General features: G+C 40.2%; 3 protein-coding genes across 7 annotated transcripts in view; 2 read left to right on the plus strand and 1 right to left on the minus strand.

Moving 5' to 3' along the window:
- The first annotated feature begins 34 nt into the window (after positions 1-34).
- On the plus strand, positions 35-5,616 carry LOC105685731 (shootin-1). 2 transcript variants are annotated; one of them, XM_012400088.3, is made up of 10 exons: positions 35-369; positions 1,274-1,852; positions 3,217-3,330; positions 3,536-3,630; positions 3,794-3,947; positions 4,019-4,147; positions 4,211-4,356; positions 4,426-4,960; positions 5,041-5,099; positions 5,174-5,616. In XM_012400088.3, exons 2-10 carry the CDS (start codon positions 1,282-1,284, stop codon positions 5,327-5,329), a joined length of 1,959 nt encoding a protein of 652 aa, XP_012255511.2. In that variant the 5' UTR covers positions 35-369; positions 1,274-1,281; the 3' UTR covers positions 5,330-5,616. The 2 variants fall into 2 exon arrangements, with proteins under 2 accessions (XP_012255511.2, XP_020707888.2); XM_020852229.2 differs by having other exon boundaries at positions 38-61.
- Positions 5,617-5,686: 70 nt separating this feature from the next.
- LOC105685741 (protein BCCIP homolog) lies at positions 5,687-7,067 on the minus strand. Of its 2 annotated transcripts, none has more exons than XM_048651368.1 (3): positions 6,893-7,067; positions 6,531-6,794; positions 5,687-6,459 (listed from the first exon to the last, which is right to left on the minus strand). In XM_048651368.1, the coding sequence occupies exons 1-3, from the start codon at positions 7,019-7,021 to the stop codon at positions 5,920-5,922; spliced, it is 933 nt and encodes a 310-aa protein (XP_048507325.1). In that variant the 5' UTR covers positions 7,022-7,067; the 3' UTR covers positions 5,687-5,919. The 2 variants fall into 2 exon arrangements, with proteins under 2 accessions (XP_048507325.1, XP_012255522.2); XM_012400099.3 differs by having other exon boundaries at positions 6,540-6,794; positions 6,893-7,063.
- A 9,475-nt stretch (positions 7,068-16,542) lies between these two features.
- The window catches only part of LOC105685708 (protein Skeletor, isoforms B/C), a 30,981-nt gene continuing 21,997 nt past the window's right edge, over positions 16,543-25,526 (plus strand). For 2 of the 3 annotated variants that reach the window (XM_048649231.1, XM_048649232.1), the window contains exon 1: positions 16,716-17,377. In XM_048649231.1, the coding sequence (XP_048505188.1) occupies positions 17,311-17,377 (67 nt within the window). In that variant the 5' untranslated portion in view covers positions 16,716-17,310. Of the gene's footprint in view, positions 16,592-16,715; positions 17,378-25,526 lie in introns of those variants that run through there. The other variant, XM_012400062.3, reaches the window with a different exon arrangement.

Raw genomic sequence — 25,526 nt, forward strand, 5'->3', positions numbered from 1 at the left:
AGGAGTTGTGTCGATTTTGTCATCTTCAAGTGCAGCGCGCGAATAATATAGGGCGATAATTGTACGTCATTTTAGCGGTCAAGTGAAAAGTTTTTTTCGACAATTTATGTGTTAGAGTTTGTGATCATTAATAAAATAGAAAATAGCGGTTGCGATGTTTTATTTTTATGTTCCTATGATGTCAGTGTTCTATGTTCGAAACTAAACGCGCGATGACGTTATGGTTCAATTGATCATTCGATGATTACAATTACTGTGTAGACGCGAAAAGAAATAAGAAGTTTGGATAAAACTTGAAGCAATAGATATTGAGAAATATATGTCACAAATTTGATACTCTAGAAGTCCAATCATTAGACTGTATCATAGGTAAGCTATTATCGTAACATTAATTATTTCAAATTCAACTGAAACAAAACACGAAATTCAAATATGGAGTATTACGCCGGACGAGTTGCGCAGAGTGAGAAAAACTCAACCGCCTTTCGATTTTCTCTTCTCATTTGTTATTTTCTGTTCTTTTCAAATAATTTGAAAAGTAAAAAATTACTTTTGGTTACTTAGGATTTCAACGAGCCGCAGAATATACTTTGACAGTAGCGCGCTATTTCCAGGCCCTCGTAGGGGGCCGTCTATTAAGAGATTATTTTTAGAAAACTAGCATAAGTTATTAACCCTTAGCCACTAGGCGTCTAGTTTTCAATCAATATTTACCTTTACCGACTAACTTATAATTACTAATAAAAAACGTTCCATCATCGCATGCACCTAGCTATAATCCATTATCAAATATTTCGGTATCAATGTAGAATTCATGTAAATGCAGAATTATCTAATCTAATTGATTGTTTTTTTTCTTTATCCAATTTCAATAACTCTTTTATTACACATCATACAATACAACAGTTCGGTGTAACCATCAGAACCCGATCTAACGTATCAAAAATTCTTAGAATATAAGCGCATGGTACACCCATATGATATTGTGTTGACGGAGACATAACGACGCGACGAAATCACACCTCTGAACAATCACTGCGTTTCTATACAGAGATAAATAAAATATGCGTACCTGAACACAGGCGAAACATTATATAAAATTTCTTATCTCAATTCGGCAAATCCGTCATTTAATATTGTATATAGTAGCGGGCTTATCTGGTTTCTGATGATCGCTATAGTTAGGCGAATGAATTCTTTTATTCATGTCATTGCAGTTATTATTATTGAAGCGATATCTTCGTTATCGTCATTTTTATTTTCATGTGTACAGATGCGAAAATGAATAAAACACAGTTGGAAATTGTTTTGGCGTCCGAACCGCCTAGATCTGGATCAACTCCAGGTGCAGGCCAACAGCAATCCACGATAACGTCGCATTCTCATATTCCATTGCCAAAAGCATCGCCAACGAGTAAAGTATTGGACAGATATCCACCGGCGAGAAACCGGGATGTGCATCAGGATCACATAAATAATAGGGGAAACAATGGCGGAAACTTGAGGATTTCTCCTCTGGGAAATAGAACAACGACAACGACGTCGGTGGCTCTTCATAGAGCTTCTTTTGAGAGAGGCGAAAGTAATCCGGGAATTCAACAATTTAGATCGAGGAATAATTCCTCGAATTCGAATAACGAGTTCAACAAAAATACTCAAGATGAAAAAACTACGCTTTGGAGAACGAATTCCAACGAGGGTAAAAGGGTGGAGTCGATTAGAAGCAGTCTCGAACTTAACAATGATAAAAAAATACTCAACAGAAGCAATAGTTTTATGGAGAGTAAATGGAAAACGAAGTACGAAGATTCTGAAAAAAGAAGAAAACTGCTCCTGCAAAAGAATGAATCTAGTAAGATCATTATTATTTTTATTATTATTATCTTTATAAGTATTTTCATAGAAAGTCAACGATCGGTGTAACGAACTTTCCAGGTGTACATACTCGAATGATTTGTTGAATCGTGCGAATTTTAATTGCGGTTTTTCAGAATACTCGGCGATCACAAAATTCCGAGGATACGAGATTTCTTTTCTCTCTAGACGAACGACAAAACCATCGAAGACGGTTCTTGACTGTTCAATATAGTTACTCGAGTGTCACATGTGTTTATTCTCAAATATACTTTTAAAATCCTACGTGGCGTGTCTCGGTATAGATTAAAATGAGCCGCTATGGTCACCAAATACGGCATGAAATTATCTTCGTAATATTTTCGGAGGCCTAAAATTACACATTCATATTAGTACAGCAACATATAAACGTCATGATATATTATCAGACCATCGACGATCTAAAGCGTCTCCATTTAGGATGGAAAAAATTAATAGTCGCATCGACGTGGTCTCGATATCGCGGAATGCAACGACAGAAAAATACAGCTGTGTAGACACAGTTTTCTTCATTTTTCTTATGGTCTTATTTTTTTATTTTTGAAGTAGCAGAGCTTCCGGTAGTTGACATGTTTTTTTTTTTTTTTTTTTCAAAAAACAAATGTCACATACGTGATGAATTCTTCAAAAAACAAAACTGGCATTTTAAGATCGCAAGACCAATAAGGTCACCGATGCGGATGACAATTTTTTCTTCTTTGTAATTATCAGATATGTAGTTTCACTGCGCTCGCGGATTTAATTGTGATCATAAAATGCAGAAGGATTCTTGGATAAAAATAACTAAGACCATCAACGGAATTTAAAAAACCTTAATTGATAGTTTCCTGAAATTTTTAAGCGCTGCGAATCTTTAGTGTAACGATAAAAGTCAAGCCGAATGAAAATGGATAGCGGCGCCTCGGCGTCCTGACGCCTCGATCAGTTCGTGGGTTAGCGTCGAGGGCTTGTATGAATCACGCGGAATATGCAAAAACCGCAATCGGGAACATAAAATAATATAACGATGTTATGCAGCCGCAGAAAAAAATGACTCATGCACATTACAATATTCGCTATGACGAGTAACGGATAAAGAGCTATACCATCGCGGAATTTCGATTGATGAAAAAAATTGTATAATAGATGCATGCATATGCAAATTAAAATGTTGAAGGAATTCAAGAATGATATTTATTATTGTTAATGTTATGCTATCTTGCAGAATTTAATTTGTATACAAACAATCGTTTGTTAATTGTATAATTGTTGGATACGTCCAATATTTCATTTTCGCTTCATCAGCCGTATCAGATTGAAAAAAAAAAAAACGAAAATTTACAGCATTGAAGGACCATGCAGATTTGGAAAAAAAATATAACCAGCTGCAAAGGCAGAATAATACCTTGCAGACTCAAGTTCAAGACAGAGAAGAAAAACTTCACAAGTTACGCACAGGTAATTTTTATAAATTTCCCAATGTTACGATATTCCTATAACTTGCATATATGCAATTATTATCATCACGATAAAGTGCATCATCCTATGCACACGTGTGAAGTGTGTCACGACCGCAATAGTTAAATAACGTGCAGCAAATTCGCAATTGATAAATTGACCTTGTTAAATAAATTAATCTCTTATGATTCTTTCTCGGAATAAGTCTCGGAAGCCGTCTGCAAGGAATACGGACAATTGAAACGACAATATGACGTCGAGACAGGGGCCATGCACAAGGCAATGCAACAAGCCACTCAGGTAGCTATCCCTTTGCCATTTTTGTCCGCACACATTCATTCGAGTTCAAATAAATATGGATTACCTCGGAGATATTTTCAACTGCATCTTGTTCACCTGGAGCTGATGTCCAGCCTTTTTTTTTATCTCTTACGGTCGGGCGTCAATAAAATTTGTGTTGCAGTGGTACAAACAGAACAGGGAACTCAAAAGAAAGTCTCAGGTGCTCGCTCAGAAATTTCTGCAGGTGAATCCTGATGGAATCATCGATATCGATATTTCCGATGAAGTAGATTCGAATTCAGACGATGCTGAACAGTTGAGAGAGACCGTCAGAGGTACGAATTGTCAAAATATGAGGATTGGACGATGTTGAAACAATTAATCAAATATGATTTATCTTTGCCAGAGTTAAGCGAGGAAGTAGCCAGACTGCAGACAGAATTGAATTTTGCAAAACTGCAGGAATTCGAAGCTCAAGAACAGGTCACCTTGCTTTCCGCGCAACTTGAAGAGGAGAGAACTCGCAAAGAAGAAGGTAGGGCTGATCGTGGAATTAATTATCCAGAGTATAAATTATGAATTTCCATGATTATTTTAGGTGAGGAGAAGATGAGGGACTTCCAGAAACAAAGGGAGAACATGGAACGAGTTACTCGCTTGGTAGCGGACGAGGTTCAGTCCTTAAAGGAGCAGTGCGAGAAGGAAAGAGAAACTGCTCAAATAATGAAAATTGAGGCTGATAGGGTCAGTGATTGACGATACATCAAATCAGCATTTTTTCGATTTTGGAGATGCTAATCATTAATTTTACAGGCGCAGAAAGAGCGGAATGTTCTGGCTCACCAGAGTTCGCTCCTCTTGGCAGAGGTGGCAACAGATCCGGATGGACGTCTATTGGCAGTTCTGCAAGAAGTCGAGTCCTTGAAGCGTTCTTTAGAGGAGGAGCAACAGCGTCATGTAGCCCTGATCCAAGGGCTTCAGGAGAAATTGGAGGAGCGAGAATCCATTGCGGAATTTGAAATTTTGGAAGAAAAACTCAAACTGGCTGATGCTGAGTTGGAAATAGCTATACAGAGGTCCGAGTGTGCTGAACGTTCCGTTGCAAGACTTGAAAAAACCGTCCAGGAGCTTGAAGAGAAGGTCAAGGATCTCGAGTTCAAGGCTGCTCAGCCTCCTGCACCACCATTGCCTCCACCCCCGCCTCCTCCTCCGATGTTCGGAGTCGCAAATGCAACGATAAAACTTCTCACGCGAGAGAAAAACCGTGGAGATGGCAGTTCGGCGGTAACTGATATGGAAAACATGCTCGGCATCACCAAAAAACCAGCTGCAGTTGCTCAACAACCCGGTGAGAAACTATATATACGGGTATTTCGGTCGATTTTTGAGTAGATCTGTTTTATTTTAAGCATTTTTCGTTCATTCCAGCTATTGACGATGTTATCAGCCAGATAAAGGGGGGCAGATTTACATTGAAACAAACCGATGTAAGTATTCGATATGATTACCAGTTATTTTCCGTAATACGGATGCAATCGGTTACCTCAAATTTTTAATCTAGAAACAGCGAGAGGAGGAACGAAGACGAAGACAGGAGGCTGAAGCTGCTCCACCCGCAGTTTCAGAAATGCTAACGATCCTAGGCACCATGCGACGAAGAGCAAAGCCGACCAGACAATCGTTCAAATTTGCAGACTTTAACGAGTCTACTGCATAGTCTTAAGAACGTTGGTTTCTTCAACTGATATTTGACTAATTGTTATCAATGGAACGTTCCTGAAAACTGTCAGCACTGCCAGATCATTTTTCATCGTCCATAGAGACGTGTCCGTGATATTAAGGTGTACCGTAAGAGTTTGCCTCACGAGCTTAGTATTCACGCGAAACGAAGAGCCGATGAGGTGTGGGATATTACGTCCGTTACATACATATATACCATTCAATAATATATCATCAATTTAAAGTATTATCATATTATTTCATAATAAAATATCTTTTATATCATTTCGGTATTCTGAATATGATTGACTTACCTCTGTAGGAGATGGAAAGACGTTGATTGTCGATGCCATAGTAAATGGTAGCTTTTTTATTTTTAATAACAAAATTCAGAAATTTTTATAAAACAAGGTATTTTCGGTCACAAATATTTGCTTTCAATATTCTCCAAAAATACAGTTCTATCTTTGCGTATGAATATTTCCATCACTGGGAAACAAACCAACACAAATCTTCTGTATTTATCACAGTGATAAGAAATTTTTTCAAGTATGAAGCATGTGTTATTTAAACTGAATTGCTAATAGCCTAGACATGTAATTTTATCTTCTCGATAATTGACGGAAGTTTGGAGGCTTCAAAAAGTAAGACTTTCCTATATGGTGTCATTTCGCTGTCACCTTCCGTCCAACTTCCTGCTAAGCCACTATCAGAGTCTTTTTCAACAGAAAATTCAAACTCACAGTCTGCTTCTTCAGCGAATATCTCTTCTTCTAGGTTACTCCACAACACCTCGGCCTGCGAACTATCCTTATTCTTGTTAGTTTTTTTTGATTCCACTTTCGTCTTCGAATTTTCCGTTTTGTAGAGTTTACATATTAGGATGTAATAAGAGAAGTTAAATGGCATTTTCTTTTCCTTGGCTCGTTTTACTTCTGATAATAAGTTCTCTAACAGAGGTACGGATATTTGAGCCGGAATATTGATAAATCTTTCATTAATCAAGAGACCCAATGGAGCAGCATCATTTTCAAGAACATTTCTAATCATAGTGTTGGTAGCGTCGGTCGCATGCTCTTCTGAAAGCACTTTCAGTAAATCCCTCAACTGTTTCACACAAGGTTGGTTCTGAAAACAATTCAAACATTAGAGGCAAAAATATAAGATAATCTTAGCAAAAAATTTAAGCATGATCCTACATGCGTTACCTGTCTGTCAGATATGTTAACAACTGTTGTTATTCCAAAGACGTCAATAGCATTGTCTTCTTCGTCAGAATCTTCCGCATCGTTGGCTGATTGCTTAACAACAGATCCAACATAATTTTGTGAAATAATTAAGTTGGTAAGTGCCCCCAGATCAAGGTGAGCTTTTAGAAACAATTGTTGTAGCAGCGTTTTAATGCCATCGAAGTCAGGATCTTGGGGATTCCGACCCTCAAAATCTACTTGGATTTCCATATCCTGAAAATTAATATTTTTGACAGGTGAGCACATGTTTGATTGAGGTTAGCTTGCGGTAATTGCTCGGTTATACAGAATTAATTTTCAGTAAAGTTTACCTGGTTCGTCAATGCTGCATTTTCATCTTCAACGTCACTCTCGTTATTCGAAGAACTATTTTCTTCGTCATTTTCATGAAGATTATCACTTTTAGGTTGCAATTCACGTTTTTTTGTCGGCGCAGCCATGATGGAATTATCCACTGTGTTTAAACAGTTGAAGCCATGTGAACCGGCACGCAATGTAAATGGCGCATCGAGACCTTCAACTTTTTACGAATGTGACGCACTTCCTCTTATCTTCTTTTGTCGCTGGTAGAGTTTGAATTTCAAATTGATGCGATTATTACTTAATTCGTTGACTGAAGATTAATGCTTAATTATTCACCGAATGAGGGGATATCGAACTTGTTCACTTGCTACATCAATAATATATCCTGCATAGAACTCAGAAACGTCTTTGATATCCACACACAGGGTCAATATTCACCGAATGAATCGACAGATTCATTTCGTAGATGAATTCAAATCCGGGAGATCGTTTAACGATAAATCAATATTCCAGCGGTCACAAAGTACCCCGAAAGTTGGATGATATGAAAAAACTGTATTGCTAAATATTTTCCGACCCATACTTCCAATTTATTCAACATGCAATCCACATAGTGCGATTGACATGCGTGCTCTGGATTTTGCAAGAAACGCAGGCGCGTATTTCGCACATCGCACGCGTATTTACCTTCACAATATTGGTATCTGGACTATAATATTATGAAAATTGTGAGAGATACGTTATTCGTTTGATATATTGGTATTATATTTAAAAAACAGGAATATAATATCTATACTACTCTCATTTTTCATCTGCCGATGGGTAGGGAAAAATGAACAGGATATAAAGGTGGCCAAAGATCTTCCAGGAAACCGAGAATTCATGCTAACCCTGAAGAACTGTAAACGGAATTTTGTTAGAGCCTTCAGGAGTAAACTCAATCCTACGTCCCTATTGTCGCGTCACCGTTGCTCTGTAGGTAGGTAGGTAGGTGGAGGGTTGAGAGGGTAGAATTCGATTAAAAGCACGCTCTACTCGCGCATGACTGAAGGAAATTCTATTTTCTAGAATTTCCCGGAGTCTGCAGCAAGGCTGCTGCTCATCTACACGTACTGCACAGCGCACCGCGCACTGTTCCGTATTGAGAAGCAAAGTTACGCAGTTATCACATCTTGTAGGTTATAACAAAAAAAAGAAGATATTCAAAAAAAAATTTCATTATAATTATTTGAAAATATAATACAATAACGTCTATATGTTTGATATATAATAAATATGAACTAAATATACGTACGTAACAATTCAAAATCGTATAACAGAAATTACGCGCGGTTATACTTCATTTATGATATTCTACTTATATACAATATATGCATATAGGAGATAATAAAGTGTAATGGATATGCAAGTTTTTTAATATACATACAATTGACATACATGTTATCAAGAGTGGCAGGCGGGGGGTGAGATGGCTGTCATGGTGTTTAGATGTTCGATTGATGTTTAAATGAACTTTTCATACACATATATGTGTGCCACGATACATAATATACATAATATACATGCATCACGTATAGAGATTTTGAATGTTTTAAATTCTGGCTGTTATATATGTATTCATATTAAATGATATGGGTGTTCATTAGCGATGTCTCTTTAGAATATAGCTGTCTCACCTGCCTTTGACTGTTTTTTTTTTTCCATGAGTTCAATTTTACTTTTTCTTCCATTACTGCTTCCTAAAAATCATACATAGTTAAATGCGCTCAATTGATATTATAATCATGACATACAATTCTATGTACTCCATACGCAATGTATAGAATGTGCATACACCGAGAACAACATTACCTACCTATATATATATATCTGCCTATATATGTACAATTAATTCACGAGGTGTACATATATCTTTCACGCATCCTTCAACGTTCTTTAATCATTATCACATGATACGTATCAAATATCACTGTGTGTTAAATAAAAATGCTACTTGAATACGAATGAAAAAAAAAAATAAGAAGACCACTGGATCTAGTTGATGGTCTGTTTACACGAACTAATACCTTCTCGACGAAAATTCATATCGCCTGCTACAGTGCTTGAGAAGAAACGTTCTTTCCTCTCAATCATTTTTGGCTTTTTTTTTGGTTCAAGCATTCAAAAATTGCTATGTATATACCAGTTACATTTAGTGTGTAGTCGTATGGTCGTACGAATATTTACGGTAATTGCGGGTTTGAAGCAAATAAAAAAATTTTTTTTCAAATAACTAAATGTAAAGAACGATGCAAGGTACACGTTTGTATTATGTATATGTATATCACATACTTATATATATTACATGGTAGTTATATACGTTACTCCTGCTGCTGCTGGTGCTGCAGGGTGGTGGGTTCTTTATGGATTTTTCCACCACAATTGAATGAAATTAACCCATTTGCCGACATCGTAGGGGCGTGCTAGTCTGTGGCGCTCTAGCGGGTGAGCAACTGGTTGATTTATGACCGCTTTGCGTGTACATATAGCTATATTATATACGTACATACACACACACACAGTTAGAAACGAGCATTTTGCAATTATTAGGCGGTAGCTAAGAACTGCGAGGAAAAGGGGCTAAATTAGATAGTGCTGAGTGTATACAAATGAGTTTATTCAAATTTTTCAGAATGCATTTAAAAATTTATCGATAGGGTGATACGCCCGCATCATAATCTCACCCTATTCTCTTGTACCCGCTGCTGTGCATTGCGCATAATAAAAATTTGCCGTGAAATAGGTATACATAGAATTAGAGACCTGCTACTCGCATCCTCTTCCTCGTCCTTGTCACGTCGATTCGCATTTTAATCGAATCATCGTTGGGAAAAAGTGAAAGAAAAATCAAATGAATTCGGAAAATATTCACTGCAACATGTATACATACTAAATATATACATGAATATACATATATATCCATCCTGCAGCAGCAGTGTTCTCTGACGCAATCAATAACTGTTTCTCCAACTCTATATATATATACATATGCAATGTACGGTACATATCTATGTATAAAATATGTCAACTCGAAATGCTTACACGTCAGAATGACAATTTTCAACTTTTAAAACGAGACTTTGTTTTTTTCATTGAATAATTTTCCTGGTGTTTTTGATTGCATAATTGGCGATGAATTTCGTAAATAAAACCTGTAGGTACACGAAACGCTTTTCGATGCATGTCGCGTGCTCATCGTCGTCCTCGTCATTTGTTACGTTAGCAAAGAATAATAGTCGTTTTGACCTGTTGTATTTCATGAATTGTTAGATAAACAAAAGGTAAAAGGGGACGCGATATTCCCAAAGTCCGAGCGTGCGGATGCGGTAATGAAACAACCGTGAAGATAATTAATATGATAACGAATATAACGTAGGTAAATCGAAAGCGATTGAACAAGTAGGTCAATGTTACGGAAACCGTACGGCTGTTAGTTTTCACCCTCATTTTTGCGCTGGGTAGAAGATAGAATTTAACGGGCGTTATCACACATAATATGCATTAATTAACGTGAAAATTGAGAAAAAGATTTAAGAACCGGGAAATTATAGGGTGTTGTGTTTTCAACAGCTGTTGGGGTTCGGAGGAGAGAAAAATTCAGAAAAAAAACCCAACCGTACATAAGAAAAAGAAAAAGTTATAGAAAAAGCGAAAAAAGTCGACTTCGTCGCGCGGCTCGTTAAACGGAGGGAGTGCGAAACGCATTATACAGAAAATGGTGTATATATATATATATATACGTAATATATGTATACATATATACAAAGATATATAGGTATACATGTACCGAGCTAAGGGTGAGAAGGCGTAAGGAGCCATAAGGAGGCTGCACACAGAGAGAGAGAAGTTTATTGATTTGGTTTCTCACCGTGAGTTTTTTCTATCCTTTTTTGACTTAGTATTTTCCGTCGCACTCACACTTGTCGTCGTCCTCGTCGTCGTCCTCCTCGTTTTCGATGTATGTATACCTATAACGTTCCTTTAAGTTCTCTACGGACATAACTACGATATAGATATATACTTTATGTTGGTATATATAATAAACCTACGTGCACACACGGGATCAAAGTGTTCGTGTGAGAGTGTATGTGTATATATTATAATCTCGTACCCCGAGCGCTGCGGGGGTATAAAATAAATTTGACCAAACTTTTTTCATTCAACTTTAAACAACTATAACATTATTATAGATAGCTAATAATTATCGGCGTCGATGATTATCCTTATTCAGGGTTTGAGAGGGGCTGAAAATATCCGAGTAGAAATTAATTTCAACGCTTTTCACAGGCCGAGACTGCGATTACAATATAGGTATTATGAAATTGAAAAAAAAAAAAGAAGAGAATAAAAATGCCCGCATGCGAACTCGTTATTTTTAATGAGTCGGCTGGGAGATGAGGAAAAAATTTTCCTTCTCGAATTCGAAGAAATTTCGCAACGCACACCGCTCGGGTGTGGATTAAAATTTTTGTTTTATCGTTGATTTTTTTCCAGCGAAGCAAAAAATGAAAATTTTAATTTTTCTTTGGGTATCACAATTTTCGCTTCAAACTCTCCCTCCCATTCTACACTAAGGACGTGTATACAGTATGTAGATACGAATGTGAGTTCGTTCTCTTTTTTTGCACGGAAAACGTAGAAATGCAATTAATCTTTACGTGGAAAATTTCCCCGGGGAATAAATCCTCGTAGTGATCGCTACGTGCGAGTGATAAAAAAAATTTTCCCGTAAATAAGGGAGAATATTAGCGGGTAATAACCGCGTCACGCTACCAGCCCTATGAAATTCTACTTCAGAATTGGCAGGACATAACATATACAGTACACGCGTAACGTATATATATCTATATAGATGTAAATCAGGCGGCTCATTCCGGAGATCGAAATGAATTTACTGTTTACTTTTGCCCTTGGCCTCGCGCTGATAGCCTTGGGGTTTATTTTTTACTCCGCTCCTTATGGTTTTCCGGAGCTTCTCTTTTTCATCTTTTGCCACGAAGAATAGGCGGGTAGTGCGGGGAAGGGTAAATTTTTCCTACGCTTACACAGAAAACGGTAGATTCTATTCTACTTCATTTCATTCCAGGGTTGTATCAACCCCCGCACGAAGGACTCCCCTTCACGCAAACAGTTTAGGATCATCGGAGTCCTGGGCACCGAATACCGCGAAACTGTGCTTCCGCAGTTGGTGCTGCCGCTTCGCCGCTGCGGCGATTCCTCCAACTGTTTTGCAACCCCCGTACTCGTCCTTGCGTTACCTACACGCATATATATATATATTCGCACAATAAAAGCTCCACCATTTCCACATCGACTCGCATGCATTCAACAACAAATTTCCGGCGATGCGCGCCAAGTTTTTCGGTTACCACGTTTCACGTATACCTTGCTGCGCATGCATGATGCATACACGTGCACGAGTATATGTATATACCCGTGATGTACAGCGAGTACGTAATATGTTTGTACCGCAGGGTGAAATCCGAGCTTTCGGCATCACATGGAAATTTCAAGCGTCAGAAATGTCAGCGCCATTTTTGTTCTTCTCCAAAATGAAATCTTTGACTAAAATGAGCTTTATTCCCCCATTTTCACATCGTCGAATGCTTCGTACATCTACGCCTGCACTCGCATTACACAACTCGTGTACGTGTGCAGACGAGTACACAAAATGTGTAACACGTTAGTCACCTACGATACATTTTGACCATTATATAAACATCTTGGTCACGTGTCGTACAGTAATGATAATACGAGGGTAAAAGGGTGAAAAATTGTACCTTCGACTGGTTCGATTCCGACCGATTTATACGGTCTACGTGTGTACATAAAATCCGGTGTGTGTGTGTTTATAGTCGGAATGAATTCGATCAATTTTAAACGAGCGACGATAGGTCCGAAAACTTTTTCATCAAAAAATTGAACGTTACGAGGAAGCTCGCAGGGAAAAATTTGATCCACGCATCGTATGAAAATAAATTTACAAACGCGCAAATAAGATGAAAATATTGTTCGATCGGACAGTTGATGTTTGCTTAATTTCTACTCGACTAGCTCTATCTACCCTGTATCTAGGTATATATCGGAGTCGATATCCCCCTCGTGAATTGTAGCCAGTATTACCAAAACACCCTTCTCATCTCCTCAAATATAATATCCCTTTCAAGATTGACAAGAGAATAGCTCATGCTTCGTACGAGAGAAAGGCGTTTGCTGGCCGTTTGTACGTAAGTAGCGTGTACACGTTGCAGGGTGAAATATTTGACAGCCCTTAATGAGTCAGTGAGCTCGCCGATCACGTCGGTCTATATTATGCACAGATCAATGAGACGCCAAAATGCCGATAATTATTTATACGTCGAGCTATGCACTTCCCGCTTTTCTATCTATTATATACATTACGTACATCAAAGAGACACGTGTGGCATCAAAATTGATGAAACTTTGATTAAAATATTGGATCTGCGGATCGCTATACCAATACACGTACACCCACTCGCACGTATACTACCGCCAAGTCCACGTGAAATCGATCTGACCGAAAACTACCCCCGTCCTCTCTGCACGATCGGTCCAAATTTTTGCGCCATTCATTCATTTTTTCAGTTACTTACTTAGGATTTTTTTTTTTTCGCCTAGAAGTTGACTAGAGGTAGAAAAATTTTTGATGTCGAAGTCCAATAAAATAAAACGATGCGAGTCGCGACACACCTGCACAAAAAAGTTGAAGTTTAACAAAAATTATCTTCCAGTTAGTTTAAATTTAAATTGTTCATAGATTTTCACGTGGAATTGAAGCACTCTCGACGGAGGAACGAAGTATCGGAAAGAATGAGAAACCTTAACAGAAAAAAATTGAGATAAAAAAATAAAAATCAGAGACGGAATTAACGGGGATATCGGGTTATTTTAAAGTCTGTGATCAGGATGAGGATGTAGCAGTTTTTCTTCTTTTCTTTTTTTTTTTCTTTCTTGATTGCGGAGGGGTATCCTTTGTCTCATTGAAATTAAGAAAAGCGCGAGTCCGTGGTGGCTGTCGGCGGTACGATGATCGTCGAAATTCGGAGGAGCCGTTTTCCAGGGCTATCTAATATTAGCCTCGGCCAATCCGGAGGAGCTGCTCTCCTCTCTCTTATCCTATAAGTTCTCTCGTTCTTCAAAAAGCTTTCTTTTCACCGTCGCGTAGCTAGGTGTACAGTGTACGTAGAGGCGGGTAGACGGACGTACGTACAGAGGGGAGAGGAAAAAAAGTAAGAAGTAAAGAAGTAAAGAAAGGGAAAAAAGAAGAAAATGAAAAAGACGTAGGGAAACGAGATGAAGGGAGTGATTTGTAAAGGGATACTCTTGAGTAGGGCGAGAAGCTCGACAACGAAGTGCCGCCGCCGAATAACTAATTTGAAATTCAGCATTGCCACCTTATTTCGTAGCGCACGAACGAGCTTTCTCTTATTTCCTGCAAATTTCCCCTCGCGATCAACGGCGCGCCTTATATCGTCTACTGGATACGAACCGCTTTTTTCCCTCTCTTTTTCCCTACTTCCTTTCATTGTTTCTCTTGTTTTCAACCCCCTCCCCCTGCATCGCGATCCGAAATATCGCCGATGATGTATTCGGAACATGATGTCGTGCAATTTCAACGCGAAATTTTATTTATCGATACACGTCTATGCCAAATATCCGTGAATATTTTCACTACTTTTTTTTTTCGCTCGTTTTCGCGACGGAATCGCACGTACAAATTTCGTAATCGCAATTAGACGATTGCGAGTCGTTGAATTTTTATTTTTCCAGGCCATCTGGATGGGCCTACTAATCTGATCTGGTTGTTGAAAAAAAAATCAGGATAATCATCGGCGGTCTTTCCTTTTTTTTTGTGACTCGCCGCGGTTTGGTGATCAAGAACAATCGAGCGGATGGTTATAATTAATTATAGCCGATTCTTGCGTTATTGGATACTGGTAATAACGTATACCTGCGGTAGAATAAATGAAATACATAAACGGTGGGCGTTTATACACACCAATTTATATGGTATATTACATAGGTTTATGTACAATACACTAGATTACCGCTTTCACAACTGCAATTGTTCTCATATCCGGCACTCGCGGCGACACACATACCTACTCCACCAGACGCACGTACGTGCACCCCTGTATAAATACCTATAATACACCCGAACGTATACAACACCGTATTCATATACACCCGCGTAGGTATTCCATGTATATAGATACAATACATACGTATATGCGCTGCAGAGAATCGCAACCGCGGTCTCAATAATATACCTATGCTAGAGTATTATTTGATTTCTGTATCGCCTACCCCGTATACCTTCGTACCTGTAGTGGACCCATACATATATACTACATGTACACGACGATTTCCGGGCGCGAAAAATATATATTTTCTACCGATACGGGTGCGACGGTGAGAGAACATCGAAGTTTGCAAAAACGAAGAAAGAGAAACGAAGAGATCTTCGAGGATAAGCTTAATTTGGAGTGATCTGGTCGTAGGAACCGAAGAAAAAAAAAAAAAAAAATTATTATATAAATTGGCCACGTCGTTTCGGAATTTGATTTTTTTTTCCGTAACCTTGGTCCCCCGCAGCAGCACGTGGGGTAACGTGAAAATTCGCTCGTATCGTCGCACGTGCTCAACGTTTCCCGCCAAAAAAAAAAAAAGTTGTAGGTACGCCGCAGAATTAGCGTTTCGTATCGAGAACCGTAATTCCGCGGGGGTATGTTGCGATGAATACGTAGAGCTAGAGATTTATCGAAATCTAGACACTCGGCTGATATAATCGGACCGTTATAATTGGTACAGCTGTTACGAACGATTGAAAAAAGACCGTCTGCGGAATTAGCGCATTATGCATCGCGTGGGCGTCGGCCATATCGTTTTTTGGGAAAAGCTCGGGAGCTTGCGGCGCGCGCGTCTCGATTTACGGATAGGTACCCGCGTATCTGTTGTATGTATTAGAATTATACATACGCACGGATATTATATACGGTAACGCCTAGGTATTTGGTTTACTGCACGTACAATATTTATCTAAACATATTTCAAACATGCAATGCGACACAAACGGCGATGCGTAAAACGATCGGATTTCTTGTAAAGTTTTAACGCCAAATGTCACGTGAGTATAAATATATGTAAGTGATTTAGATAATATGCACGTATGTATGTATATAACGTGATATCCGTGAACGCATGCTTCGAGCTTTTATGCTTTTTACCTTACATACTTTGACCAGCTTTCGCTGTAACGTATTTATGTACATATAAATATGTAACACCAAATATACATACCTGTACATACATTTATGTATATATATATATATATGTATACATATATTTTATGAGGAACGTAGTTTTGGCGAGAGTTTTGGGTCGCGAGCGCGGTGGTTTCTGTTGCCGTACGCTAACGTACGGAGAGCTTAAAGTCAGTTGGAAAGAAAAAAGCCCAAAAAGGAGGGGTTGTACTACGGGGTAGGTCGTAGTAAGGGCGCAAGCTCGCCCTCCCCAGAGTCCTCCTACTCCCTCGGAAAAGGGGCGGAGCTTTAGATATTGCCAATAGATATCCAGTCTGAAATCCTCAGTCCTTTCTCGACCGATGTTCGCGTAGCGTGACGCGCAGTGGTTTCTGGAACACCTAGGTAAAAATATAAATCCCACGTGAAGATTAAAAAAAAAAAAAAAAAAAACAAAGGAAACACAGTTTTCTTCATTATTCTCAAACCGTCGTTTCGTTTGCCATTTTTTTTTTCTTCGTTTTTCGATCACGGTTATCCGAGCAATTTTTGGATTTTGAAACGATATCGATACACCGTGCAACGACGTTATATAGGTATCGTTTGGTTTTTTTTTTCTTTATCGGCTCCCAAAAAGGTCGATTCGCATTTTCTTGTGAAAAGAAAATTTTTGCGGTTGATCGAAATCGCACCACTTGGAAAACAAAAATGAAAAAACGAAAATAGTTTCGATGTAACATTTTGTGTACCCACCTATTGGGAGAAACCCTCTAAAACCGTACACATGCGTATGCTTGTACACCTGTGTAGGTATATAAATTTTACCTGGAAGAGATTTTGAAATTTGTTCTCTCCGGGCAACGTGATTCGTTGCGCACGATGAAGATACGACAGCAGGGGGTGTATCGTTCGAACGCAGGGGATATAAAATACACGTAACACTTGAGATTAATATTAAAATTGGTGATGATTTTTCGATGATTGCAGATCAATGTAAGTGCGCGGGTAAGCCTCGTGTGCAGTGTGCGTGCGTGCACCATTTATATATAAAACGGAAACGGGATCGGAGTCTGCAGATATAGTGAGCCGCATTTACTGTGCGGCGGAGAACTGGAGAACGGAAAATGGAGGCGACGGGGCTGCGCGTCACATCCGCCCTTATTTTGTGTGTTTTCTTTAAACCGTCCTTGGGTAAGTCTTGAAACAAATTATTACCGTTATTCCAACAACAAAAAAACACACGTTTACGTATTTCTTAAGCGTCTTTCTTGTCCTCCAAACCAATCGTCGAAATCCTTCGGAATGTCACCCTTGCATCATTCGTCCCTGAAAATTTTATCTCTCGCAAAAAAAATCCCTTTTTTTTTTCATCGATCGATAACCGATAGACGATTATTGTTCTACGATCTGTCGAAGGTCAGCTGATATATAAATATCGCTGAATTTTCTACATTTTTTAAAATATCATCACCCAACTTGTGTACCGGCAATGTAACACTCACCCCCTGACAAATACGTATATCGCCTACGATACGAATGGCGTCAAATTTATTTGGGTATACATTTGGCTAATAGCGTATAAATTACCGATCGTTTAACAACGTTTAATATCGAATATATGTGTTACACGTTACATAGCCACCCACACACGCGAAAATGGCGTCGCAGGGAGGGAGGGTTGCCCTCATATTTGTACATAATGGCGTTCAAAAGGACAAAACATTGATATAATCTTTCTATACCTGAAACTCACGTACTATTCAATGACCCTGCACCCCTAATGAGCAACCTTTCAAGGCCCCCCATATTCCACGGGTCTTGGATTTCAATGAAAACTTAACGCTTGTACTTTTTTCAAGTTATGCTTCCATTGTACCGCGGAGTTCGATAAAAAATGGAATCAGAATCAGCGATTTCTTTCGCTATTTTTTTTTCAAAGTCCAAGTACGTGATACAGGTTACACACGCGGGGGACAAATCTCGTTCGATCATAGCGCGTAAAATATGAGGATATATCTAGAATGGGAGAAATAGAAAAAAAATAAAGAAGTAAGTAGAAAAACGTGTAGTCGGCAAGTTTCTGCAGATTTGCTGAAAGGGAAGAAAGAGTAAGAGAAACCCGGGGGGGGGGGGGGTTAAAATAAGCCGTAGGTATATTCTCTTGTTTCAATTATAGAGTTACAGGGCGCAGTTTGAGCTGTACCGGCGTTTAAGACACGGATCCCATATAATAGGCGGGGGCTAAACTCGGTATTAGTCGGGTTCAAGTACAGAATATTGTTTCTGCAGATCCTCGAGCTCAAATTGCGCACATTTAGCAGCTTATCGGGCTTACCGTCAGATCCCTGCAGCCTCTGGGGCTCCGCGCGAAAACATCGGGGGGCGCATGATCGATAATAACTTTACAAGTTACATATGCGAGAGACGTTGGAAAAAAGTAAATGCGCGAGCGGAACGAAACGTATGCATAAAAAAAAATAGAAGAAAAAAAAAAAACAACACGATCAGTTTTGAAAATGATAATCCGCAGAGGGATTTCCGATTGCTTTTTTTTTTTTTCTATAATCCTGTTTTTTTTTTCTCCCTCCTTGCGATCGCTGTCGCGCCACGCTGTACGCGAAGAGATCTCGCGTTTTTTATTTTCTTAAAAAATTTATATCGTGGGAATGGAGAGGTCATACCATTTATAAATTGCAGCTGCCGATTTCTCTTTCTCCATTGATCTCGCACGAGAGCGTTCTCGCGTTCCGAAAAAAAAGAAGGGGAGAAAATTAAACAACAAAATGGCAAAAGAAGAAAAATAAAATCGCACTTGATCCCTTTTAGGAACGATCAAGGCGTGATATTATCATGATTATACACGTACGCCTGTTCTCTTCAACCTTTCTCTTCTCTACCTTCCGAACACGTTCTTGAACTGCGGTTGAGAATATAAAAGGGAAAGCTATACAGTCGAGCGTGTACACGGAACATCGTCAACGATATCATCAAAAGTCCTGGCAACTATCTTGCAATTTATATACCTTTACCGCAAAAATGCATTACAATACCGCGATTCTTTTGACATCATCGCGTTCCCGTAGACGTGCATGCGCGGAAAAATATCAGACGACCGTTTGAAAATTTTGTAAAGATGTTACGCCGCATATGAATAAATTTTAGTCCCGAAGTTTCAGATATTTGGGGATTTCGATTATTTTGCTAAGGCCGAGTGTAAAAAATGAAAAAAATACAAGTACGACGTATGTACTCGCTGTGTCTCGTTCGAGATAGGTGGTAAGAATGTCGCCGTAAATTCTAAGCCGCGGCTGATCTTTATACGATTTTTTCCTGCTCAGTGAAATAGAAAAACTCAAAAACTCTTTTTTCCTTTTTTTTTTTTTTTTCTTATTATTCACTTCCCCCTCATTTAACGATATCTGTATACCTTACTCGCTTCGAGGCGGCTTAAATCTGTTCAAATTCACTCGAGTTTGTTTTTCGTTCCTTATGACAAAATTCTGCCAATGCCGAACGGAGCCCGCGCATACCCGTGTCAGCGGATACACGTACATACAACTCACGTACATAGGTACGATCTGTATATATCGTACACGAGTACGGTTATAATATGAGGGATGATTTGAAGGATGGACCGGTCGACCGGTACAATATAATGCTTCTGCTGAGAGGATCATGTCCCGACGTGGAACGCGGAACGTTCTCCGCAAGCGAAACGGTAACGCGTTTCTGCAGAACTTCCCCGGTATACCGTTCTCCACCCCTCCTCTCTCTCTCTCTCTCTCTCTCTCTCTCTCTTCGTAATATTCTCCCCTATAATATTTCGCCATGGCATATCTGTGTGTGTATATACATATATACATATATATATGTACAATCTCTGTGTATACACTGCGAAAATACGCCTTCAGGTATATCTACGTATACCACCGGCTGATATCCGCCTAGGAGTATTTCGGATCGACGACCTATTGTCTGCTTTTTCGACTCTCGAGTACAGATTCGAGATTCCATAACCGCGGTTTATTGGATAAAATATCAGCGGGCCCCCGACTCTCGGACCAATTTGGATGTTTCCCGATTATTTCTCGCATCGTCGACCTCCCGCGAAAAACCTGTAAAAATTTGGACAAAACAATTTTTCATCAAAGCAAATTTTTTTTTCATTCATCGATCGTCGAAGCCTAACGTTACAGAACGGCGGTTGTCGAACGTTTAATTTCCGCAGATGGGTTCTCCCTGAAACGGACCCGTTTCAGTTATAAATAATCGCTGGCTTGAATCGTAAAATTATACAAAGCAGCAAATGAATTTCCTGACTCGGTAGGCCTCTGCACCGCCATTAAGGACCGCGATACACAAAATCCACGAAAATTATGTGGGCTCCGTATACACACGTACTTTATACACACGTATACGTATATACATGGTGTACGCGAATACGATATAAACGTGGAGATAGCGGCCGTAGCCACTTTGCCGGAATAGCGTCATGCAAACCGTCCGCGTTAAATCCCAATGAGGTGATTGGCTGGGACGTATAATGGAACGCTTCAAAATCCTCCCGATTACACCCGCGCCGTAGGTAGGAATGAAACTGAACAAAATAAATATTCAATCGCACGGGGTGTCGCGTCGTTGGATGGAAATCAAAGTATATATTTTCTCTTCGGAGGTTCTTTTTTTTTTTTTTTTTGTACTCAACGCGTTCCGTGTACGTTACACGAAAAATGACCACGCTCTTGCGAATCCCTCCTAGCTCGTATACATACAGGTTCGTACGTCGATCGTCGGTCGGTTTTACGGCAATTAAGGGTGAGCCGCAAAGTTAAGGGATGGTTCAAATTATCGAAGAGTGCTGTAAGCGTATAGAGACATGTTACGGGGGGGGGGGTTTTAGACTCCCGGTGGGAATTGCACATCTGGTGTGTCCTAGGCGGTACGAGCAACAAGTATACCACCTATACCGGATACACCATCGGTATACGCGTTTGTACATACGTACATGTAACATATTAAATGCGGACTCATTCGTCGTACCAATTATCCGAAGTACCAACGCTCGAAAATTCCCCTTATTTCTCATCCACCGCCTTCCCTTGCACCCTTGACCAAGCGTCACGTTGACCTGCGCTACTGAATTAAATATCACGATTTACACGGTGTTACGTACGTTACAGAGACTAAAATGGGTTAAATTTTATGCCAACATTTGTCCACCTGTTGGGTATTCGTTCGTCCGAACGTGTAATTTTCACTTACGGCGAGGGTGATCGAAAAACCGGAAGGAGAAGAGCGTGAAAAATCGAACGATGATCCTGAGGAGAGAAGCTGCTTCATTTTCCACAAGAACACTGGTGTACGATATTTTGATTTTGAGAATGTGAAGGCTGATTGTTTGATCATTTCATTTTTTAATTCATCGGAAAAGCTCAATTCGACAAGAATCTCCACCCCTGAATCAAGGGCAGCGAGACGAATGGAAAGACTCCGGAGTTGATTGAAAAAAAAAAAAAAAGAAAGGAAGAAGGAAAATGATAAATAGAAGTTTTCATGGAAATTAGGATTAAACAGCGAAAGACATTTATTGTATACTTAGTCGATCCTTTTTTCAAAGAAAATCTACTGTGTTCGCGGTACACCGTAGGGTAGGTATATCTGTATCGTACCTGTATCAGGAGGAAAACGCGAACCGTACAATTTAACTAATGGAAGGGAACGTCGGACCGGTGGCTCTGGCTGTTCCAGGTCTACGGAATATAAGTAATCTTACACGTATACCCATTATCGTTGTCTGGATTTTACACCGTACACACAGACGCTACAGGTCATGACAGAAATAGAAAAAAAAAAAAAAAAAAAAAAAAAACAAATAAAACTAAGCGGAGGGAGGACGAAGGGATAGGAAATAGTGGATATTTCTTTGTTCACGGCATGTGTCGTGACCCGTGTTTCAAAGCTGTTGTAATGGGTGTATGATACATGTGTTAACGTACATCAACCTGACCCGGTCTGTTTTAATTTTTAATTTTCTCTAACAACACACGTTCAGCTATTCAATCGTCGACGAGAATCCTGCAGCGCCGTTTATCGGTGCGTAATGGCGACATCACCTGCAAACTTTGAGCCCTTGTTACGCCTGTAGATGGAAATAATTTACAGAAAACGTTACCAGCGTGAAAAAGTGCAGAAATGAACCATTTTTTTTTAGCCCATCGGATGTCCTTGACGATAATTTGTGGCATCTTTATAACAGGATGTACGACTACCGATGTCATGGTTGACGTCGTTACAGGTTATGGTTTTTTTTTTTTTTTTTGCCTTCACGGGCGTTAGTTGGCGACGGGATAGAGGAAGAGAGAAGAAAAAAAGGGGGTGAGAATATGGGGGGGAGGGGGAGGGGGGAACACTAGGGGACCGAAGGAGAACGAGGATGGTTCCGTGAAATTCATGTTATGTGCGTGGCACGGGGTTTTGTACGACACGCCGTCTATGTGTGCGCTTTCCGCAATCAATATATGTGACGGGACTCCCATGGGGAGACATTCATATTAACGCAGTGGAACTCAAACAACCTGATCCTGCAGCAGGACAGATAACGCTGGAATTTATATTATGCATGTATATAGAATACATATTCCCCCTCGAACTCCCCCGCAAACCTCGCAGGAGCGAAATTACAGCCCCAAAAGTCGTCTGCAAAATCAGAAATTTTTTTTTCTTTACCTCCTTCGTGTGTGAATAGTTTGATCAGCCGGCCGTTGTGGTGGTAAAAAATTCGGCGTATTGTACACCAGTTTTGTGCATATCGACGATTGCCTCTGTTCGTACGTGGACGTGTGCGTCGTCCGTGTAAAATACCGAAGATCCTTGGCGAGTGTTTTATTACATATCGCACGTACGACGAGGATGATTTTTACAGAATTCGGTGTAAGAAACGGTGTTTAAACGGTTCGGAGGAATGTTAGGGGTGGATTACCGGTCCGAGGAATTCCCGGAGGGTAAAATTGCCCGGAAAACGGTATTAAATATCACGTCCTCGTGGCTCCGCGTACGCGATCGTATACCGCGTGTTCGAGGAGGAAGAAAAAAAGGATAACGCGCAATCTCTGCCTCCCGTCGCGATTACTGTGGACACAATGCACGGGTGAGAATAATTCCGAGAAATAGTCTGGGATGCGATTGATCGAAAACGAAAGCGAGACGACGGTGTAATTTCTTAATTGAACCTCGCCATTCGACCGTGCGTCCAAAGTCCTAACGAAGAGAACATAAATGATATATATATATATATATATAGATATATATATATACGTACATGGGATATATTTTTTGTCGTTTGCCCGTTAAGAGATTAAAGTAGAGAGGGGTGGTTGCGCGGGGGCTTCGTTTTAGAGCCATTATATTCTCCTGGATGTTCGTAGGCAGAGAAGGAGAAAGAGAAAGAGGAAGAGAAAGATAAAGAGAGAGAGAGAGAGAGAGAGAGAGAGACGAAGAGAAGAAAAGAGATAAAGAAGCGTAGTATACGCGGGAGACTTTGGGATCGGGAGGGGAAAAACTGTAGAACCAGAAGATAGCTGCTGAGCTTGCGGAAAGGGTGTCTGGTGATGCGTAGTATACCTGCTTTGGCAAATGCATCAATTCCCAGCGGGCAATATTGTGTGTATCCTTAGATATAGATGGTAAGGTATGTACCTATACCTACCTATACACATACACATATATTTATACGAGTGTGTTGCACATGTCGCAATCCGATCGAAAAAAAAAACAAAAAAAAAAAAAAAAAAAAAAACGGTCGGCAGAGGGGAAAAAAGAGCTTTTCAAACACATACTTGGAACGCGATGAGCTTTCGTCGCGAGCAAGTTTCCGAGGCAAATGCACGTGACTAATTTCACCAGAATTCCAGATAGTCAGCCATGTTTGATGCAGGAGTACATGACCCGTCTACTTACCGGGCTGTACTTTGCCTACGTGACATGGAAAATAAAAAAGGAGGAGAAAAAAACCGGAGTTATATGTATATTATAATGTTGAAAAAAAATGAAAAAATGAAAAAATGAAAAAATGAAAAAAATAAAGTCGAGCATCGTACAACGCGCGTATACACCTACTTGTTCGGCACTTAGAAGATCGATAACCCGACTCGCTTGATCTGGTGTTGGCTGCTGCCAGCCCATATCTTGATTAAAATCAGCGCCTCCCGCGTCCCAGAATTCCCCACCCCCCGTTTCTATCCTCTTCCTATCTTTATCCCGCACTCCCTCTCCACTCTCTCTCTCTCTTACTCCTCCTCTCTCTCCCTCTTACTTCTCCTCTCTCCATACGCCCCCTGATGAATCCGGTTAGTCTCGTTAATGTCTAAGCCACCCCCGTACTGCCACTCCATGCTTCCCCCGCGTCCGCCAAAGACAATAGAACTTAGCTTCCGGTTGATGCGTTATCTACCCATAGTGCCCCGCGCGTTAACGGGCCCAACGTATAGCACCTCATCGACGACGTTTTAGTTCTAGTCTCCGCTCCTAGCGTGGATATATTCCCTCGGTCCAACGATCTCTTCGTTATAAAACACGAACCATTAACGCATTCGACGTCGGTACCGGTTTCCCCTGTTGTTTTTTTTTTTTCTTTCACGCTATTGTAGGTACAGATTTTTACGCCGGTGTTCGCTTTCGGCCAAATTGGAAGGGTTCTCGGGCAACTTTCCGATCGAATCTCGCTCCCGTCGTATTCGAGAAAAACATATTTCGACCCCTCGTTTTCGACGAGACAGAACCAGAAGTTTCCAGAAATCCATCTTCGTTTTTACCCTTATCGGGGAAAATCTGCTTTCAGAGTCGCTCGGTCGGCCGCGGATCGGACATTCCCCGTACGTTTTACACGCGAGGTAAAAACCAGTCGCGTATTCCTCCACCTTTCCAAACGAGTCGCAACGTAAGTTCCGTACACCGCAATCGCGATTCGTGTAATTAGCGAGCAGTTGGGCAATACGCCGACCAGTTTCTCCCGGGGCCGTTCTCGTTCGCGTCCAGTGGAAACAGTGGTTTTCAGTCGGTGAGCGAAATGCTCGGTCCAGCCGCGATACAGTTTCGCGAAGCTTGTACACGGTGCAAAAAAGATGGGATTCGCGGTACGCCCGGCAGTCGGGTAGGTTTTCCGTTGCAGCAAAAGGGACGGCAGTAGGAGGACGACGCTACGGTCCCCGAGGAACGATCCAGAAGTGGCGGGAGGAGACGCTGTATCCGAGCTCGCGGGGGTAGAGAGAGGAAACGGCGATGTGAGGAGAGGAACTGTTTGCACCGATCAAATGTTGACCGACTCCCACCGAGCAGTTTCCGC

This window comes from Athalia rosae, chromosome 2 (assembly GCF_917208135.1).
Source record: "Athalia rosae chromosome 2, iyAthRosa1.1, whole genome shotgun sequence".
NCBI lineage: Eukaryota > Metazoa > Arthropoda > Insecta > Hymenoptera > Athaliidae > Athalia > Athalia rosae.

Coding starts and splice junctions, on each gene's coding strand:
- LOC105685731 (XM_012400088.3), top strand. CDS start 1,282: ATGAATAAAACACAGTTGGAAATTGTTTTGGCGTCCGAACCGCCTAGA. Junction 1,853..3,216: donor CCTGCAAAAGAATGAATCTA/GTAAGATCATTA, acceptor GAAAATTTACAG/CATTGAAGGACCATGCAGAT. Junction 3,331..3,535: donor ACTTCACAAGTTACGCACAG/GTAATTTTTATA, acceptor TCTCGGAATAAG/TCTCGGAAGCCGTCTGCAAG.
- LOC105685741 (XM_048651368.1), bottom strand. CDS start 7,021: ATGGCTGCGCCGACAAAAAAACGTGAATTGCAACCTAAAAGTGATAAT. Junction 6,795..6,892: donor ATGCAGCATTGACGAACCAG/GTAAACTTTACT, acceptor ATTAATTTTCAG/GATATGGAAATCCAAGTAGA. Junction 6,460..6,530: donor CTGACAGACAGGTAACGCAT/GTAGGATCATGC, acceptor AATTGTTTTCAG/AACCAACCTTGTGTGAAACA.